General features: G+C 34.3%; 1 protein-coding gene across 1 annotated transcript in view; it reads right to left on the reverse strand.

Annotated features, from left to right (window-relative positions):
• Nucleotides 1-15660, reverse strand: part of DCTN3-p24 (Dynactin 3, p24 subunit) — a 35755-nt gene extending 20095 nt beyond the window's left edge. Inside the window, exons 1-3 of the mRNA XM_081745820.1 lie at nt 15390-15660; nt 10770-10854; nt 9417-9587 (exon numbers count right to left, since the gene is read on the reverse strand). Coding sequence (XP_081601946.1) covers nt 9417-9587; nt 10770-10854; nt 15390-15479 — 346 coding nt within the window. The 5' untranslated portion in view covers nt 15480-15660. The remainder of the gene's footprint in view (nt 1-9416; nt 9588-10769; nt 10855-15389) is intronic.
• Nucleotides 15661-17347: the final 1687 nt, after the last annotated feature.

Below are 17347 nucleotides of genomic sequence, written 5' to 3' on the forward strand. Positions count from 1 at the left end.
ATTTTTTTCTGATTTCGAACGCATGCGAAACGAATGCTTCCACACGTTCTTTTCTATTCCCATTACCTACTCCTACACTAAGTTTGGTGCAACTATCTCCAAGTGACATCATGCCCTTCCCTCGTAAGCAGTTTTTCCAGATAAAGGCTTTTGAAAAGGGAATATTTTCAATCTGCTGTAACCTTGTTGGTATTTATTTGAAATCCGTCATATCATGATCATAGTCTTGGTCAGTTAAGTACTTTGGATGTGCACCGCACCTTCTGTTTCATATTCATTATTACTGCTGTAGAGGGCACCAAAATTTGGATGTTTGTGATACTGTAGAGTCCTTAGTTTGCAACACTGAATTATAAATGCAGCATTTTAAACTTTCCTGTAACATGTAAATTTGAAATACGTAATAAGCTGACGTAGTGCTACTTTAAAAACTACAACTCTATGTTGGGTTGGCAATACTATTAACCCTGTGGTAATCACAGGGTATGCCAAACAATGACCCCGTGCCGATATTTGCATGGTACAAAATTTCAGTCTTTTTTGTCCATGAGTTTGAAAGTCACAAGATAAATGGAAGCGTTAATGCATATTAACATTGTAAATACGTTTTGTAACGTATATTAAACGTTTTAATGTTTTAACGTTAATATCAACGTTTTAATATTCTGTAAAGTGAAAAAAGCTGTAACGTCAGCTTAAAAAATTAGCACGTGTCACGAAACTAAGTCCGACTTCTCTTTACTGATGAAACTCGTGTCACGAAACTAAGTCGACTCCTCCTTACTGATGAAACTAACATCTTTTATTAGATTACTCGTGCTTGTTCATGTTGAAACCGTACATAATTTATGTTATGGAATTACTAATCTGACTGCTTGTTGTACTATTTTACAACTTATTTCTAGTAACATAAGTTTGTGTTGATTAGTTTGTCTCGTAGGATGATGATGTATGCATTTACTGTTCATGGTGACTGTTATAAGCAGAGGGAATATCTTAAAGTATGACTACCGACGTAATGCCTATTGAGATTAAGTACCATACGTATAGTGGGAATACTTACCTTGAATACTAGTAGCAACGACTGTGGACTCTATTAGTTTGATTCTCTGTTAAAACCTTATTCAAAAAGCTAAAAACTGTTAGTACGGTTCATTTATGAGGTATTCTATAGCATCCTTATTTGTCTGGCATTTACATTCTGCTGAACTAAACACAATTCTTCACGCTTCTGTTCTGTTCTATATGAACGTACAGCTGTACTCAAGTGATTTTGGGGTAATTTGAGTTAATGCTGTATCGTACCGCGTTGCGTAGGACAGTGATTTCCTTGGGATTGCTACGACCAAGCAGTATTGAAAAAATCACGCTCCTTTTTTTTAAAAATAATAATAATAATAATAAATTTAAATCACTTGTACTTGACTTTTTAAGAACTAAATGCAATTTAAATATAAAACTATGCATATATTTCAATATTTTTTTTCACATAAAACATAACAATATATTAATTTATCATATTTATAAATGCTTTATAAAAAAGATTCATTTCACATGGCTTTCGAGAAAAAATAACAATTATGGATCATCTCAATATTGTTTTTGGTATAGCAGCAATAGCATGCTGAACATTAAGTGCGACCTTTTGCCCCACTTTACTCTACTAGAGAAGAAATATCTCCTCCAGTTCCCTTCCAGGCGGCAACGTACCAAGAACTGACGAAACGTTGCCACGTTGGACCGCAATGGATATACGTTGTACTAAGAAGGATGCTGAACGAACATCTCCAGAAACGATAGATATGCGTCTGCCTACCTCTCTGATAAAATCAAGGCTTCTAGAACCCCATGCCCCACTGGTCTCGATGGATATTGGAGCAAAAATAAATTTGTCGAGGAGATTGTTGTATTTCCAATTTAAATTATATTTCTTTTTTAACTGGTACACTACAAGGGTTTCCTTATATTTATGATATACGTTTTGTTCAAGATGTTTCTCACGTGTAACAGTCACTCAGTAGCAGTGAATTATTATACTCTCAACATATAAGAGTGGGCGGTCACAGTGATCCACAGACTTCACCTCTCAGTAATTGAACGAAAGAAAGATAATTATGATAATCAATCACAGTACGTATTTCTTTTTAACACCTTAATCAGAAAGAAACCAAAGTAATATATACACAAGTAAAATATGCTACAATTTTGCAAACTGCAAAAATTTTGTATTGCGTTTACCCCTTTAAGAATTTAAGAATATCCCTTTAAGATATATATTCCTTTAAGAATTTAAGAATAATTTTAAAATTTAGGAATAATTACGTAAATTTTATTACAATTACGTAAATTAGTACAGGTAGTCATTTGTTGTTTTCAATAAACTGTTGACTATTTGAACTATTATGTGTTCAATATATCCAGGTCACATTAATATCCGATTTTATCTACATCCACACCACAAATTTTAAAGTTAATGTATTAAAATGAAGTTTCTATTGATGTAATTAGTAACGATGGTATCCAATTTCTACCCAGATTTCCTTTATCGGCATTTAGTTTTGGATTTTTATCCTAATGTAATTTGCCTCCAACACATGTACGTATATAAGAATGACTAAAGAAACATTGGCACTAAGTTAAAAGAACACTTAAGGTAGTTCCGAGAGGACAAAGAAGATACCTCAGGATTATCGAAGCATCTTCAAGAACCAAACACTCGGTGCATTACGTGTTTTTCACATAGCTTCCTGTAATATTGAAACAAATGTGTCATATTACATCACGACAAAAATCCAAAACTAAATACAAAGAAAATCTGGATAGAGATTGGAACAGCAACGAATAGAAGAACAGCATCATCACGAATTGTCACTTTAAATTAAAAAACTTTATTGTGTGTATTTTTGACATACATATTTCATTCTTAACACAATAACTTAAAAACCTGTGATATGGATAGTTACAGATATAGAATAATAGTGTGACTTGGCTACACTGAGCAAACAACGATTCAACGATTTTTCTTGGCGAGTGATTAGGACTACGATTCGAAAATAGAAGAATGCATTTATTGATAAATCTGAACAAAAATACAGCATATATATAGGAGAGACCGGGGTAATAAGAGACATGGCCAAAAAATATCCTAAATATCAAATCAAAATTATATATATAAAAAAAAAAAATAAGTAATGAAACCATCAATACCTTTACTTTCCTACCCCACTTGTACTTATGAACTAACCACGAAAGTTCGTGACTGTTTTAAAATAAAATTTTATTGTGAAAAGTTACAAATGTGGAAATGACTGCTATGGAGCTTTGTAAATAAGATTATGAAGATTGATGTGAAGTTTTGAAAAATGCTGAAACATTGCATTTCAGGTCAATTGAGGGCATGTCTCTTATTACCCCTTTCAGAAATTTTGAAGGTGTAATAAGAGACACCTGTCTCTTATTACCCCAGTTCAACTTTATGTTTATTTAGCGCATGTGACGAGTATAACCTGCTAGTTTTTTGTATACAGAAAGTAAATAAGAAAATTCCTACTCTGGCAATTCAGTCAGAGTCTGTACATAGGTAGTGACAGTAGAGAATATGCTTTGGATCAACTAATTTCATCAACTGGTGAAAGTTGGCCAGGAGAAATTGATTCAACCAGAGCAGAATCTTGCTTAGAAATGTATTACGCCGTGTACTATGATTTTGACTGGTATATTCGGAGGGTTATTGCTTTCCCAGATGAAGGACCGTGCAAGGTTAAATTTTTGAGAAAAGGACTAAATGGTTTCAATTGGCCTGCCTATGATGACATTCAAACAATGACATCCAAATTTGTGTTTTAAGGACCTATCAAACTGGATGAAAATGGAAATGGGCCATTCCTCATTTCCAGATGATAGCTCCAAAAACTCGTTGTGTTTATAGCAAAGTGGAAAAGGACTTTTGAAACCAAAACAGAAAGATTAAATATGACTCCTCTTCTTTTGGTAGGCCTAGGTGTTTGTAGGACTATTCTTAACATTTGTTAAATTCATGCTTATATGCCAACAGTTCTTTTTGGCCTATACATTTTTCCTATGTTTATTTAAGTGGTCCAGCCTACGATAATTCGTAAGGCCTACCTGCTATAATTGTTACACTAAAGTTTAAATTACATTTATGAGGTTTCTAATGTTAACTTGGAGTTTACATAGGCTAGCATAACATTTCCAAACTCTTTTGCACATTTTTCATATGTTCGTTCGACTGTATATCGTAAAAGGTTTAATATTCATCTTACATATTTTTCGAAAATGTAGTTTTTTACATAGGCTACATTTTACATAAAATTTGATCAACAATAACCTTACAACATTTTTCAATGTTCTCTTCGTGTATGATCACAATTGAATAGCTTTTTCAATCCATTTAAGTTAGCTAAAACTAGTTTTTAAATGCGGTGTTTTTTCTTCATTGAGAATTTACACACTTTTTAAGTTGATTTTCGACATTCTCCAGAAAATTTCTTGTCAGCATTCTTTTTTATTTGGTAGTGTGAGTTTTGTCCATGATGTATCTAGATTACGTAAAACTCAACTATACTTTGTTTTTAATGGTTTTTGATATTTAATACTCAAATAAATGATACTCAATAATACTCAATAACTAAATTTTCCGAACTAACTATTGAATTTCATTTTTTAAATCTCGATATTTCGAGAACATATGTACATATTTCACATCTGAAAAAAAGTAAATTGTTCAGAATTGTCTGAAGATGTTTCTTAAAACTCTTACTCATTTTCTATTCTATTTGCATAAGCAGTGAGAGCCCTGTCTCTTATTACCCCTTAGGGGTAATAAGAGACACTTACTTTAACCAAATTTTTCGTAATTTTGTTTGACATGAAAAAGCAACTGGAAAAAATGTGTTAATACATCAGCAGGTTTCATTGTTTTTAGTACAATCACATATATTTTTTCCTAGTTCCTCAAGAAATCAATACAAGTGCTAGATTTTTTTGTCTCTTATTACCCCGGCCTTCCCTATATATAAAAAAAACGAATAAAAAAAGAATATTAGTAAGTTAATTAGTACACTCATCTTTGTAAATACAATGTTCAAAATTTGTTGTATATAGTAAGATAATGGTAGTAGTCAACAATTTACTGGAAACGGAAAGTGACTACCAGTATTGATAAAACGTCACTGCTTTTAAATTTCCACTGTTGATACAATATATATATATATATATATATATCTTATTGTGGAAAAGCCTGTGCCTGTCCCTGAGGAAGTGCCCAACTGTAGCACTCAAAATAATGGAAGAAAAACCAAGAACATTTGTAGGTGAGTAATCTGTTATAAAGAAATTATTATTTTTTTTTAAATCTTATCTTACAGAAGTAACCAATTGATTACTTAAAGACGAATCGACTTTAGTAGCAAGCATACTGATAAATATACGCTCTTTCCCATTATAGGTTAGGTCTTCTTCATGGGTAAATAACGGAGACTCAGGTTCAATTTCCGATAAGAGCACACGTGGTTTCGATCCTACGTCAAGCTGTAGGTCCACGTCACATTTAGCCTCGGTGCTAAAAGACACACTAGGCTAACTCCTCTCTCTGTCTCCCCTCACAAAGCGAAAATGTCGAGTTTTTTTCTATTTTTTTTCCGGATAGTTCAAACACAACAATCTAGTTTCTATCATATTTGATAAATGATAAAGGATATTTATCGCATCACATTCACGCTTTTTTTTTTTTTTTTTTTTTTTAACACACTGTGTTATGGTTTAATACTTCTAACATCATCATAGCGGTTACCTATTGGGTAATTTAAATATAAAAGAGAGTCTCGTGTTACCACATTTATTCAAATCCCATGTAACGAGTTTTTACTGAACCTTTTATACATGTATTTTTCTCGTTGTTGTACGTTTCTGTAAACATATAGGTTTGTTTTTAATAATGATGGTGCGACCGTTATTTCAACATCAGTTGCCAATGTCACATCTTTTGACATTCGACTTGTTTCAGTGTAGTTTCCACAAAGGGTAAGAATTTCACACACATTTTTGCATATAGTTACATAGTAAAGCACGAACTTTACCATTGTCTACCTGATCACCCGTCAGATAGTGAGAACCAGCCCTCAACTAGCAGTTTCCGTCTGCGCCCATTTTTTATAAGATCGTTCGGTTGAGGAAGAGGAGTATCGATTTTCTCCTGTGACCATACCACATTTTGAAAATCAGATTTAACAGCTTACACCCTCTTTCTTGTCACAACTTGTATACTGGATTAAAGAAATATTCTGTTTCTCTGATTTTCATTATTTTACAATGCTTCTATTACTATATTATTTTAAATCTCAGCAACATTTTCGCATCTCAGCAACATATTACTGCATTGCATGTATGATCTTCAATATGATTTGATTTGATTTTAGCGTCTCTTTCAGTTGTAAGGTTATATGAAATGTGGACCTACAGATTACCGTGGAATCCGAACCACATAAGCTCACGCCGAAAATCGAACCCGAGTCACCTTCGCAGTATGATGTTTCATAGATGCTATTGATGTACAGTCATGTCCAAAATTATTGTCGCATATCTATAATTGTCTTCTTGTAGGAATATAATTTTATAATGATTTTGCAGAGTACTTTAAATACTGATATTATGTATATAATCGGGAAATGTATAGTTGTGGTAAATTTCATAGGAAAATAATTATAAATACGAAAATTAGAATGAGTAAAACAAAATGTTGTTAAATGTACAAGAAAGTTTTATTTTCGATTTATTGTTCTTATTTGCTGCTCTTTTGACATGAAATTTGCCACATACATGTCTTTGTCGATTATACACATACTAACATTATAAGAAATACCGCGCGAATTCCTTATCAAATTATATTCCTACAACAACATATTTATAGACATGCGACAATCATTTTGGGCATGAGTGTACATTAGAGAAATGAATATAAGCCTCTCAGAACAAGCTGCATTATATACTTATATCTTACATGGTTTATCTATCTATTAAAATGCTACAATAGCAATAAACAGCGACTGAGCTCCAACCTATAACTTTAGCTTTCACATCTTTCATTTACGGTTGTGTGTGATTTCACGTTTAACAGAGACAAGCATTTTGAGTAGGTGTACTTTGAATAAGTCAGTTAATTAGATCTTTTTCATAAAGTTAATGATTTAAAATTATTGTTCAAAGCCTTTGTATTTTAATAAGTCTTCTCCAAAATCAATGCAAGTGAATTGTGCTTCTATCTTCTGAGTTCTTTTAAACTATATGTTATGGACGTTTATATGTTTGTGGTCAATCATTTCGACAATGAGATCTCGGAAACTACAAGCTCTAGAAAGATGACGTTTTCACTGATCGACTGGAAATTTTGTGTAGATTGTCCAGTTCTAATCGAATATTTAAAAAAAAACGTGACCATTATTTCTTTATTACATTTTTAAGGGTACAATGGAAGCGTTAAAATTTTTTTAAACAAACAAAACAAAAAAAAAAAAAAAAAACTATAGCATCATATCCCACGCATTGTACATTCCAACACCACACCATTGTATATAGGGGTTGCATATATCAGGCGTTTGTTTTTCATGGCCAAATAATAATGAAAAAAGGATAACCATTTCTCCAGTATAAGATGAATATTTTTGGAGTGTTTTCCTCAATGAACACCATATATGACTGCCATTATAATTAATTGTGTATGTAATGTATTTGCTTATTACATACTGCATTCCAGAAGAAAGAAAACACTGGTCATGCATGAATTAGAAACTCCAACCGGAAGTAGGCTCAAATCTTGCAAACGTTGCGAGATATTGAGACAAAATAATCGAAAAATCTCCCCTTTATGATCCCTTGCCGAGTTTTTTTTTTTTTTTTTTTTTTTAAATCAAGACGTCTTTCACTTGTGTTTGTAAAGGGACATGTAAAGATGCTGTGAGGAATAAGGAGATTCATGCTCATATGCGAATGATGCGCTGTGTAGAGTGCAGGTTTAGCTAGTAGAATAATAATTACGAATGTCAAATTCCGACCACTTAGGGTGTTTATCGAACCACTCGTTGCCACAAACCTTCACTTCTCGAATAAGTCATTCAGAACTAGGTTTAGTAGACCTTGGATCTGTTGTTTATGTCTTAGTATTTTCAAGTACTTTAAATCGAAGCAACATCTTATTTAGACGAGCTTATTCGAATTAACGGACTCCAAGTGCTTACATTTTCATCAAATTCATTTTATTTTATTTTTATTTATTTTTTGATGCAATATGTCATATATTTTCTTCGAGGTTTCCCACTCATCCCCATTTTGGTTTGGTTTGATTTAAAAAAAAAAAAAAGTGAAATCTTTAAGTTTTACGTCCTACGGTCATGTCGGTTAGGCTAAAGGAGACGGTGATGAGTAATGAATGAAATGGTGGAATGAAGAAAATGAGAGGAAACGGGAGAACCCCGAGGAAAGCCACGCACACGGTGTTTGTCCACCACAAAGTTCACTTGGCGGGGGTTGGGATCGAACCCGGGACCCCTAGCATCAGAGGTGAACGCTCTACCACTGAGCCACCGCGGCCCCAGGTTTGATTTGAGTTTGGCATCTTTTTCAGTAGCGAGACTATATGAGACATGAATCTATCGTATAACGTGGGATCCGAGTCACATGAGCTCCACCGGGAATCGAGCCCGGCTCTCCCGCGCCAAAGACGCGTATACCAACCGTATAGTCACGAGGGAGCTCAAATAATCATCCCCAGGTCAACTGAGAATGAGGAGATTTTTATGAAATAAGGGATGTTTTCTTGGAAGATTAAGAATTATTCCTATACATTGGGTCTGAGATAGGCAGTGGAAAGCTCCAATTAACTAATAATTTAATAAAGAAAAAAGCTATCGCTCGCTTCCACAATGGATAGCATTATTAGTTATACCCTCGTGAGCATTACAAGCAGTCATAGCAACGCTTTCAGAAACAACATTTTACACAATATACCCTGAAGATTATATATTACAATGTTACAACATATAGTGCAATGGTAATAATAGGTATTCCAGTTTCCATTTATTCATTTAACGGTTACATTGTGACTTCATTAAAATAATAAATAAAAATATTGTCAATCACGTTCCGGTTGCACTATAAACCAATTTTCTATTTTAAGAAATTGTAACAGAAATTAATAGGTGAGCCTTCTACAAGTGAAATAAAACATTAAAAGTAACTGTAGAATACAACTGTTTCTTTTAACAGATTTGGAAGACATAAGTGCAATTATACGTCATGACGTATAAATACTCATCAGGAACAGATATTAAGTGTAGTAGATACAATTTAGCAGGAACCCTTATACCAAATGAAACATAAAAGAAAAACCTTTTTCTACTTACATTTGATATGCTCACTGTCTAAAACAGGTTTCATTTGTTGAATTTGTTGCAGCTGTTTCAAATTGTTGTAAAGCTCTGGTTCTAAACAGAGAACAATTTCGGTTTTCGCAGCGGAATCAAGAACTGCGGTCTCCGCATACTGAGGATCCAAGTATCTTTCAATTTCGTCCACTGAAAAAGATAATGGTCTTATAATTGTATGTTTTAAAAAATATACAATTTTAGTAAATTTCAATTATTAATGTCAACAGATATTAACAACTACAGCTACATTTGTCATCGTAGAGTAACAGACCTGTTTTGTTTAGAGTACGAAATCGGAATAGAACTAATATCAATTTGATTTAACCCTACAATGCATTTTGTATCATATTTGATACAAAATAAATTATGGCTAGTATTAATGTTCAGGTCGTGAGCTGTATCACAAATACATATTGTATCATATCTGATATTTCTCTGAGCACATAGTTCACCATATATCCGGTAGACGTCAGGAAAATGTTGCTTCAGTACAGAGAGATAGAAGTCGTGCGCGTGCTTAGCGAAGGTGAGAATAGAAGAGTTTATGGGCCGTCTACTCTAAAGGACAAAGAATAGTTTCGAAGTTGCAAAAAATCCAAATTCATGAAGTAAGTTGCTTAATTGTTTTTACGAATGCTATAATTTGATTTTGTACGAGAGAGGAACATGAACTGTTGATGCATAATGTATCAGAAGTGATACAAAGTATTTTATCTTTTAGCACGAAAAATTACTTTAGAACATTTTTCTATTCGGATATTAATTAAAAGTGTTTTATCATATGCCTGTATATTATTTCACTTATATACAAAAAATCATGCACTGTAGGGTTAATAAGCACTCAGAAATCAAATTAATCAACCCAGATCTAAGACAATTGGTAGCACAGGAAGATTTTTAAAACTTTCTACAAGCCATAACGAGTACGTGTCAATCCAAGCTTCGAAGTGTAAGGAATTTCCAGGAACCAGAATTGTAAGTGAAAGTACGCGAAGTGAAGCTGGAAAAGAATCAGTAAGTGAAATATGAAGCAGAAAGGAAAGTGAAATAAGTTTCCAGAACTTGCGCAAATAAGAATTTTTCCCATTTTCCCTTCGAATCTGAAAACTTACCTTCCGACGGACGTGAAAGACTGAGTATTTAGATAATATCAGGTAAAAGTGACATTATAAAAATTCTCAAACAGCACTACGTAGAAAAAAAAGAAAGTTATGTTCTTTCCTCAACCAAAGTCAGATAGGCAACATGGATCAAACATTTTTTTTTAAATAATTAATTTCTAAGAATTTACTTTCATTCACTAATTACTATCCGTATGAATATACTTACTTCTTTTCATTATGGCTGTTATTTTCTCCCTTCCTGACAAGGCTGCAGATATTTGCAAATTTAACTGTTTCAGAGAATCGGGTACCTGAAATGAGAATTTATTGCAATGATGGGAGGTTACTATACAAGAAGCTCTTAAGAATCGAAAGTTTACGTAGCTATTGCTAATACAACAAATCAGCATGTTCTTCGCATGTTTCTAAAACTGACACATAAAGGCGTAAATTAACTTGCAATATAACGAAACACGCTCTAATTGTACTTTGTTCTCACGGAGTGATAATGTACGGTATACTCATTACTAGGGGCGCGAGTTTTTCGCACTAAGAATGTGAAAATTTCGCGTTTCATTTTTCATAGTTCGCTTTTGTTCGCATTTTCCAAATAAAGTTTCGCATTTTGTAGCTTTTGTGGAAAATAATTCCCTGACATTTTTACAATTGTTCCTTTTATTCATAGATCACTATAAAAATAAACCATTAATTATCTAAAACCAAAATACACTGAATATTTCACTTGACAATGTCAATTTCATTTATAGAAAATTATATTTTTTGAAATGAAACTGATGAAAATCAGTAACTAAACTTACTATGGGTAGGAAAGTTTTGCTGAAAACACATAGGCACATGTTACATTTAAGCACTAAACATAAGAATGTTACATGTTTCCATATTTTTCTCCTCCATTGCTGTAGGTTTGTCACTTATCATCAGTCCATACTTAAAAAAATCTCTTACAATTGACATTGCTAGTTGGAAGCTACACGTATGTAAGAACACTTACAACAAACTTCAAACAATCATCACTTCCGAACTCCCCATCCAGCTGCGATGGTGATAGCTAACGGGCAACATGTTCCCTATAGTCGTATCCTAATCACCCAATGCACAGTTCATGCCACGTTCTACAGTTCTGTCAATGGAAAACTAGCGTTTTTTAAGTAATGAAAACGTATTTTTAAAATTTCGCGTTTTATCGCGCAACGGAAACCAATGAAAATACACATAGAATATCATAAAACGTCAAGAAACTGAAAATTACTTAATTCTGATGCATTACGTTTTATCGCGCATTGCGAAAAACTCGTGCCTCTACTCATTACTAATTCTGAATTATTTTTACAAGAAAAATAGTAAAAATAAACAGAAACTACACTAATATCTTTGTAATAAAAAGTTTTCTTACATGAACTAAAGCACTTGCATTCATCAGTCCTAACTGATTTTCGATTTGACAATTTCGAGTTTATACACAACTCTTCATTATGGAAAAGTGATAGTATAAAAGCGAACAAAAATGGAAGAAACAAAGCATTTCACTTCCAGGAAGTCTTCAAATTAGGAATATGTAAACTTCCCTCAAACTTTCAAACCCTGGTAATGTTTTCCGATAGGCCAAATATCCTTTCGTCTTCAAATATCCTTCCTACAGTTTGTTTGTTATAACAACGTATTTTCGAATATTTGCTAATAGGTACTATAGATTAAAATAAACACTAAACTTGTATCCCGAAAGAATTTTTTTTTTTTAAATATCTATATGATTTTGACACAGCTTTTGATGCTCTTCGTTTTCTTGAATGAAGATGTGTTTGAGATTCTAAGAACTTAAAAAGGAAGATGCCCCTCCTCATGGATGAATACTCAAAAAAATGAATAGCGGAAAGACATGTTACTTAGAAAGACCAAGAGAGGGTCGAAATCATATAAATAAAGCAGGAAACATTCTATTGGGATGCAAGTTTAGTAATTATTTTTAAGATAACTTCGAGTGTATGTATACATATAAAAGAATAGCTCCCATTAGCGCGCAGAACATCTCCGACTCGTAGTGAAATTGAGGCATGATACAAGTTCCCAGAGAAATATTGTTTCATTTCCTATGTAGTGTGCCACTCTTATTCCGTCAGTGAGGGTAAAGGACATGAGTCCAGGGTCTCAGCTTCAGAACTGACCACTGTTTTTTTAAGTCCCACGAGTATGCTCAAAGGCTAAGGGAAACAGTGATAATTAGAGCAATGATAATGACGGAATGAAGAAAGGGGAGAACTCGGGAAGATTCTAGAACACAGGTCTCCCCATATAGGTAACTAGGTTGGTTCCTTTTTGTACCAAAGTTTAATATTCAATTCACATAGTATTGCCGAGCGAGCATTAGCGAGTAAAGGCGGGTTAGAGCCCCGCAGGGCATGTTGTTTTCTGTCTTTATTATAGCTAAATGGGAAGGGAGACCTGTGTTCTAGAACCTTGCCGGAGAACTCCGAGAAAACCCACGCACACGACTTTTGTCCAAGACAGATGTTCAATATTGTTGAGGTCTGATCTGAATCATACGATGCACGCGGTTACCCAAACACTGAAAATGTGTCCTATGAGAGTAACAACAGCACCCAATAAATACCAGGAAACTGCAGATCTCAGCATGAGCTTCTTTAGCCGTCTGCCAACCATAAACATGGCCTGTTGTTGCAAATAAGATGAAAGACATCTCATCGGACCATATTACGCATTTCCAATAATTGACGGTTTACTTTGCATGTTCTCGACAACATTTTCGTCGTGTTAAGCATTGTTGGTAGTGATTTGCCGTTTAGAAGTTTAACAGCGCGGCTATTCGGACTATGGAACTCGCATCCAATTTTGACTGTCGCAATGGCTGTTCCAGGTGCTCATTACGCTTCAGTCATTTTTAACGCATTGGCTTACTATCCTAGGTTACAAACCTCTTCAGTGGTTGGCGATTCCTGTTACTCAAGTTCCATTAAACTCACTTTACGACTACTCTAATTCTTACACCGAAGTTCTGTCGTTTTCACCTCGATACAAGGCAGTGCAACGCACGAGAGGAACTGTGCGACGCTCTTTACATACATGGATATCTTACATCCTTATACTGTATTATTTGTTGCTTGTTGTATAGGAGAATGGGTAACACGATCCATTGTTGAGCATTTATTCCGAAGTTGGTCGCCCGCTTAGTTTTCGACAATAAAACGTAATAATAGCTATGAAAATTTAAAAATAATTTTCAGGACCGCTTTAAAAGGGTATACTAGAATAGAATAGAGTCGGGTTAGCTTAGGGTTAGGGAAGTTGTGACCCATTTTGTTAAAATTAGTAGAGCGTACTTTTTTCTCTGCGTAAGATACCAATTGGAGTGTCTGTGTACACTTGCAGCCATGTTCAGAATACAAATGCTCGACACTTCCCCACAACCCAACCATGCGGTAACCTTACGCGAAGTAGATCCGCCGCTTGCCAAACAGTTTAGGGTGACCAGATGTACTGATTTTCGCAGTACAGTACTGTTTTTTAAAGAGCTGTTCTGCGCGCTGCGAAGATACCTAGAAAATCGAGAAATGTCCTGAGTTAACTTATTACCAATATTTTAATGTTTCATTCTTTATTCACATTTTGAACAGGCACTCTTTGCTGAATGATGAACCCTTGTGTTTTTTAATACTTCTCAAAAGATTTGGAAAGGAGAATAATCAACAGAATATTTTTTGCAATACATTCTGTTTACTGAGAAGGACTTGTTGAGATATCAGTACGTAGGACAGATTTCTACTTCCAGTTACCAATGGTATTAACTAACTTAAGTAGTTCCCTCGTGCCTGTCTAAATTTTCCCTCATTCCTTAAAATAATCCCATGCTCCGAAAATCGATTAAAAAAAAAAAAAAAAGTATTTAGCCCTACACGAAGTGTCACTGTAAGTTCATAAAAATAAACCAGTTTGTTATTCATCAAACTATTCCCATTGTTGAACTAATACATTATGTTACCACTTTTAATATTGACAACATATCATGTTACAGATAATATACACAACAAGCATATAAAATCTGTAGTATGCATGAGCACCACAGAGCTGCTTCCGACAACAATCCACCTCGGGATACCAACTAATGAACTACACACTCAATTAAATTTAACACATTGTGCACTAATGGATTTGCGTTAACTTTACATTATAGGATTAACTGCTGTATCGCCGGACCAATTTTAGGATATTTACGGGTCAACTGGAGAATTTATTTAAGTTTGTGAGGAAGAATGAGTAGAAGTCTGATAAGGGGAATAGTAAAAGTTAAGAAAGTGGTTGTATTTGATGATTGTAAGTGTCACTGTATGTGGAGACGGGTGGACTATTTCGCGGAGAGGTACACTTGTTATAGTGGTGCGAAAGGCAGTGTCGGAATGGCTCGTGAATGTCAAGGCTGTGACATAAATTGTAAAATGTACAGAAAAATTTGGGCAAGCCTAATTTGCCCATTTCATTCCGAAAACAGAACCCACTCAACCCCTGTGGGGCTTCTCACCCGTTCCTACTACTACTACTTATACTATGCATCCATATAGTAAACTGTACGCCTAATGTAACCTAACGTACTTTAATGTAATCCAACTAAATATAACCGAATGGTACGTTTTTCGGTTTTGAAATTGGTCTGGCGATACAGCAGTAATATAGAACCATTACTCAGTGGCATCATATTGTTAATCTGCATGGAAACGTTATGCAAACGTTTTTAAGTGGCCTCACATTCTCACTCTGCGCGTAACGAGTTCGTATGTGCATCTTACATTAACAAAAAAAAAAAAAAAATACATACTGGTGTATACTTCGAATTTTTATCCAGTGTTCCAAAAACACGATCTTCTAAATCAGTCAATCTTGCTTCAATTACTTCTAATGGATCCATACTTCAACACTATTTTTCACTACAGTTTTGAACAACCTCAACTAAATGGCGAATAATTCAGTGTTATTTGAACCTTCGATCTCCTAGTGTAATAAAATATAATTTTGTCCCTATTTGTTTTGATTTTGACGTGTTTCACATTTCTTTTCTTCTTCTTTTTTGTAGCACGGTGGCAATGTAATTTTAATTTTTATCTTCTTCCCAAATCTTTTTCTTTATGCATGTCGATCTCTCCTCTGAACGTTGACATTCACTTGTGCAGCCATTTATCTGAGGCTTATTTCTCGAAATAAGAAGTTGACAAGAGGCCAAGGGAGTCATTCAATACCAGCCTTCGCAAATTTCGGTACACTGCAAATCAATGTAAAAAGTATTATAAACACTATGCCAATTATAGCAAACTAGATTGCAAGTTTTGCATTGCGTTGACGCAAACCGTTACGGAAAGTGCTCACAACTCACAAGTCATTATTGATATAAAAGTTTTCTTTCATGAATATTTTACTTAATACACCTTGTAACTAGCTATAAAAAAGCGAAAAGTGAAAATTGAAAGGAAGTTAGTTGCTTTAACTACATTTTCCGCTTATATAGTTTTGACCAATCGAAGAAACGTTCTTCGCTGCTATGACAATAACATGAGCGCCCGCAGCGAGGTGCAAAGGGACGTACAACTCCTCCCTGTAATTTCGGAATGAATTTGGTTCTTGACATATACACACCAAAACAGATTCAGTTAATCACCCACTACAGTATTTAATATATTTACTGTAGTTAATGAAGTTATTTAATGTACGTCAATAATTATTGTTTTACTTGAAATATTATGTACATGAAGGTGTATGTACAGGTATACTCGCAACCAGGGGTTCCCACAAGGGCGGGCTATGACGCAAACTGCGTCATTGAAATATTGGGGGGTAAAAATCTATATGAATATGTTTGAGGGGGTGTAAAAATTAATCGAAAAGTTTTTTTTTTTTTTTTCATGGAAGATAAGGGTGGACGGTTCCTGAAAACGTAAACCGCGGTTTCGGTTTGCCACTTAAACCAGTTTGGAACGGTTAACCGAAACCGAACCGAACCGTTTCCAAACTGGACCGAACTGATCCCAACCGAACCGATCCCAAATCGAACCGAACCGAACTGATCCCCAACCGAACCGTTCACAAACCGAACCGAATCGTACCGTTCAGAACTGTCTGTAGAACTTTGATAAACTAACTGTCCAAAGGGTTTGAAACGTGGTTTCGTTTACTATTCGCTAACCAAAACTTAAGCGAACTCCGTCAAAGCAAATTCAGCTGTGTCCACATGGAGCTGAATTTAATCTTTAACTCACTCGTAACATATATATAACATATATATAATGTTTGTATATCTTTTGTATGTATGTAGATAGATAAAAATATCACAGAACTAGATACCACCTATGCACAAAAAAAAAAAAAATCCTGGCAATACAAGTATTTGATGGAGAAATGATTCCAATAAATTCCTTCAAAGTAGAAGCATTTCATATGTCAACGGAATAAAAAAAAAATCACTGGTAGTGATCAATCTTTGAAAACGATTAAATTCGTTGGGTTAAGTTCTGACCTGTTAAGTCCCCATTCTACAACTGCTTCAAATTCGAAAATGTTATTATTCCCCTTGTTTACCTTCACTTTTAAAATTTCCGCTCAAATAGCAGCTTGCATGTGTGTCTTCATTTCTCTCGTTTTCCATACTTTCATTCTCACCGTCGTGATTAATATTATAAGAAAAGCGTGATTAACTAACCAGACTCATCATCATCAAAACGCCAAACACATATTTCAGACTTTGACCGTTTCTGATTTTGAAAACGCTCCTACGTACAATGTAAG

Source organism: Thermobia domestica, chromosome 2 (assembly GCF_964235325.1).
Source record: "Thermobia domestica chromosome 2, izTheDome1.hap1.1, whole genome shotgun sequence".
NCBI classification, from domain to species: Eukaryota; Metazoa; Arthropoda; class Insecta; order Zygentoma; family Lepismatidae; genus Thermobia; species Thermobia domestica.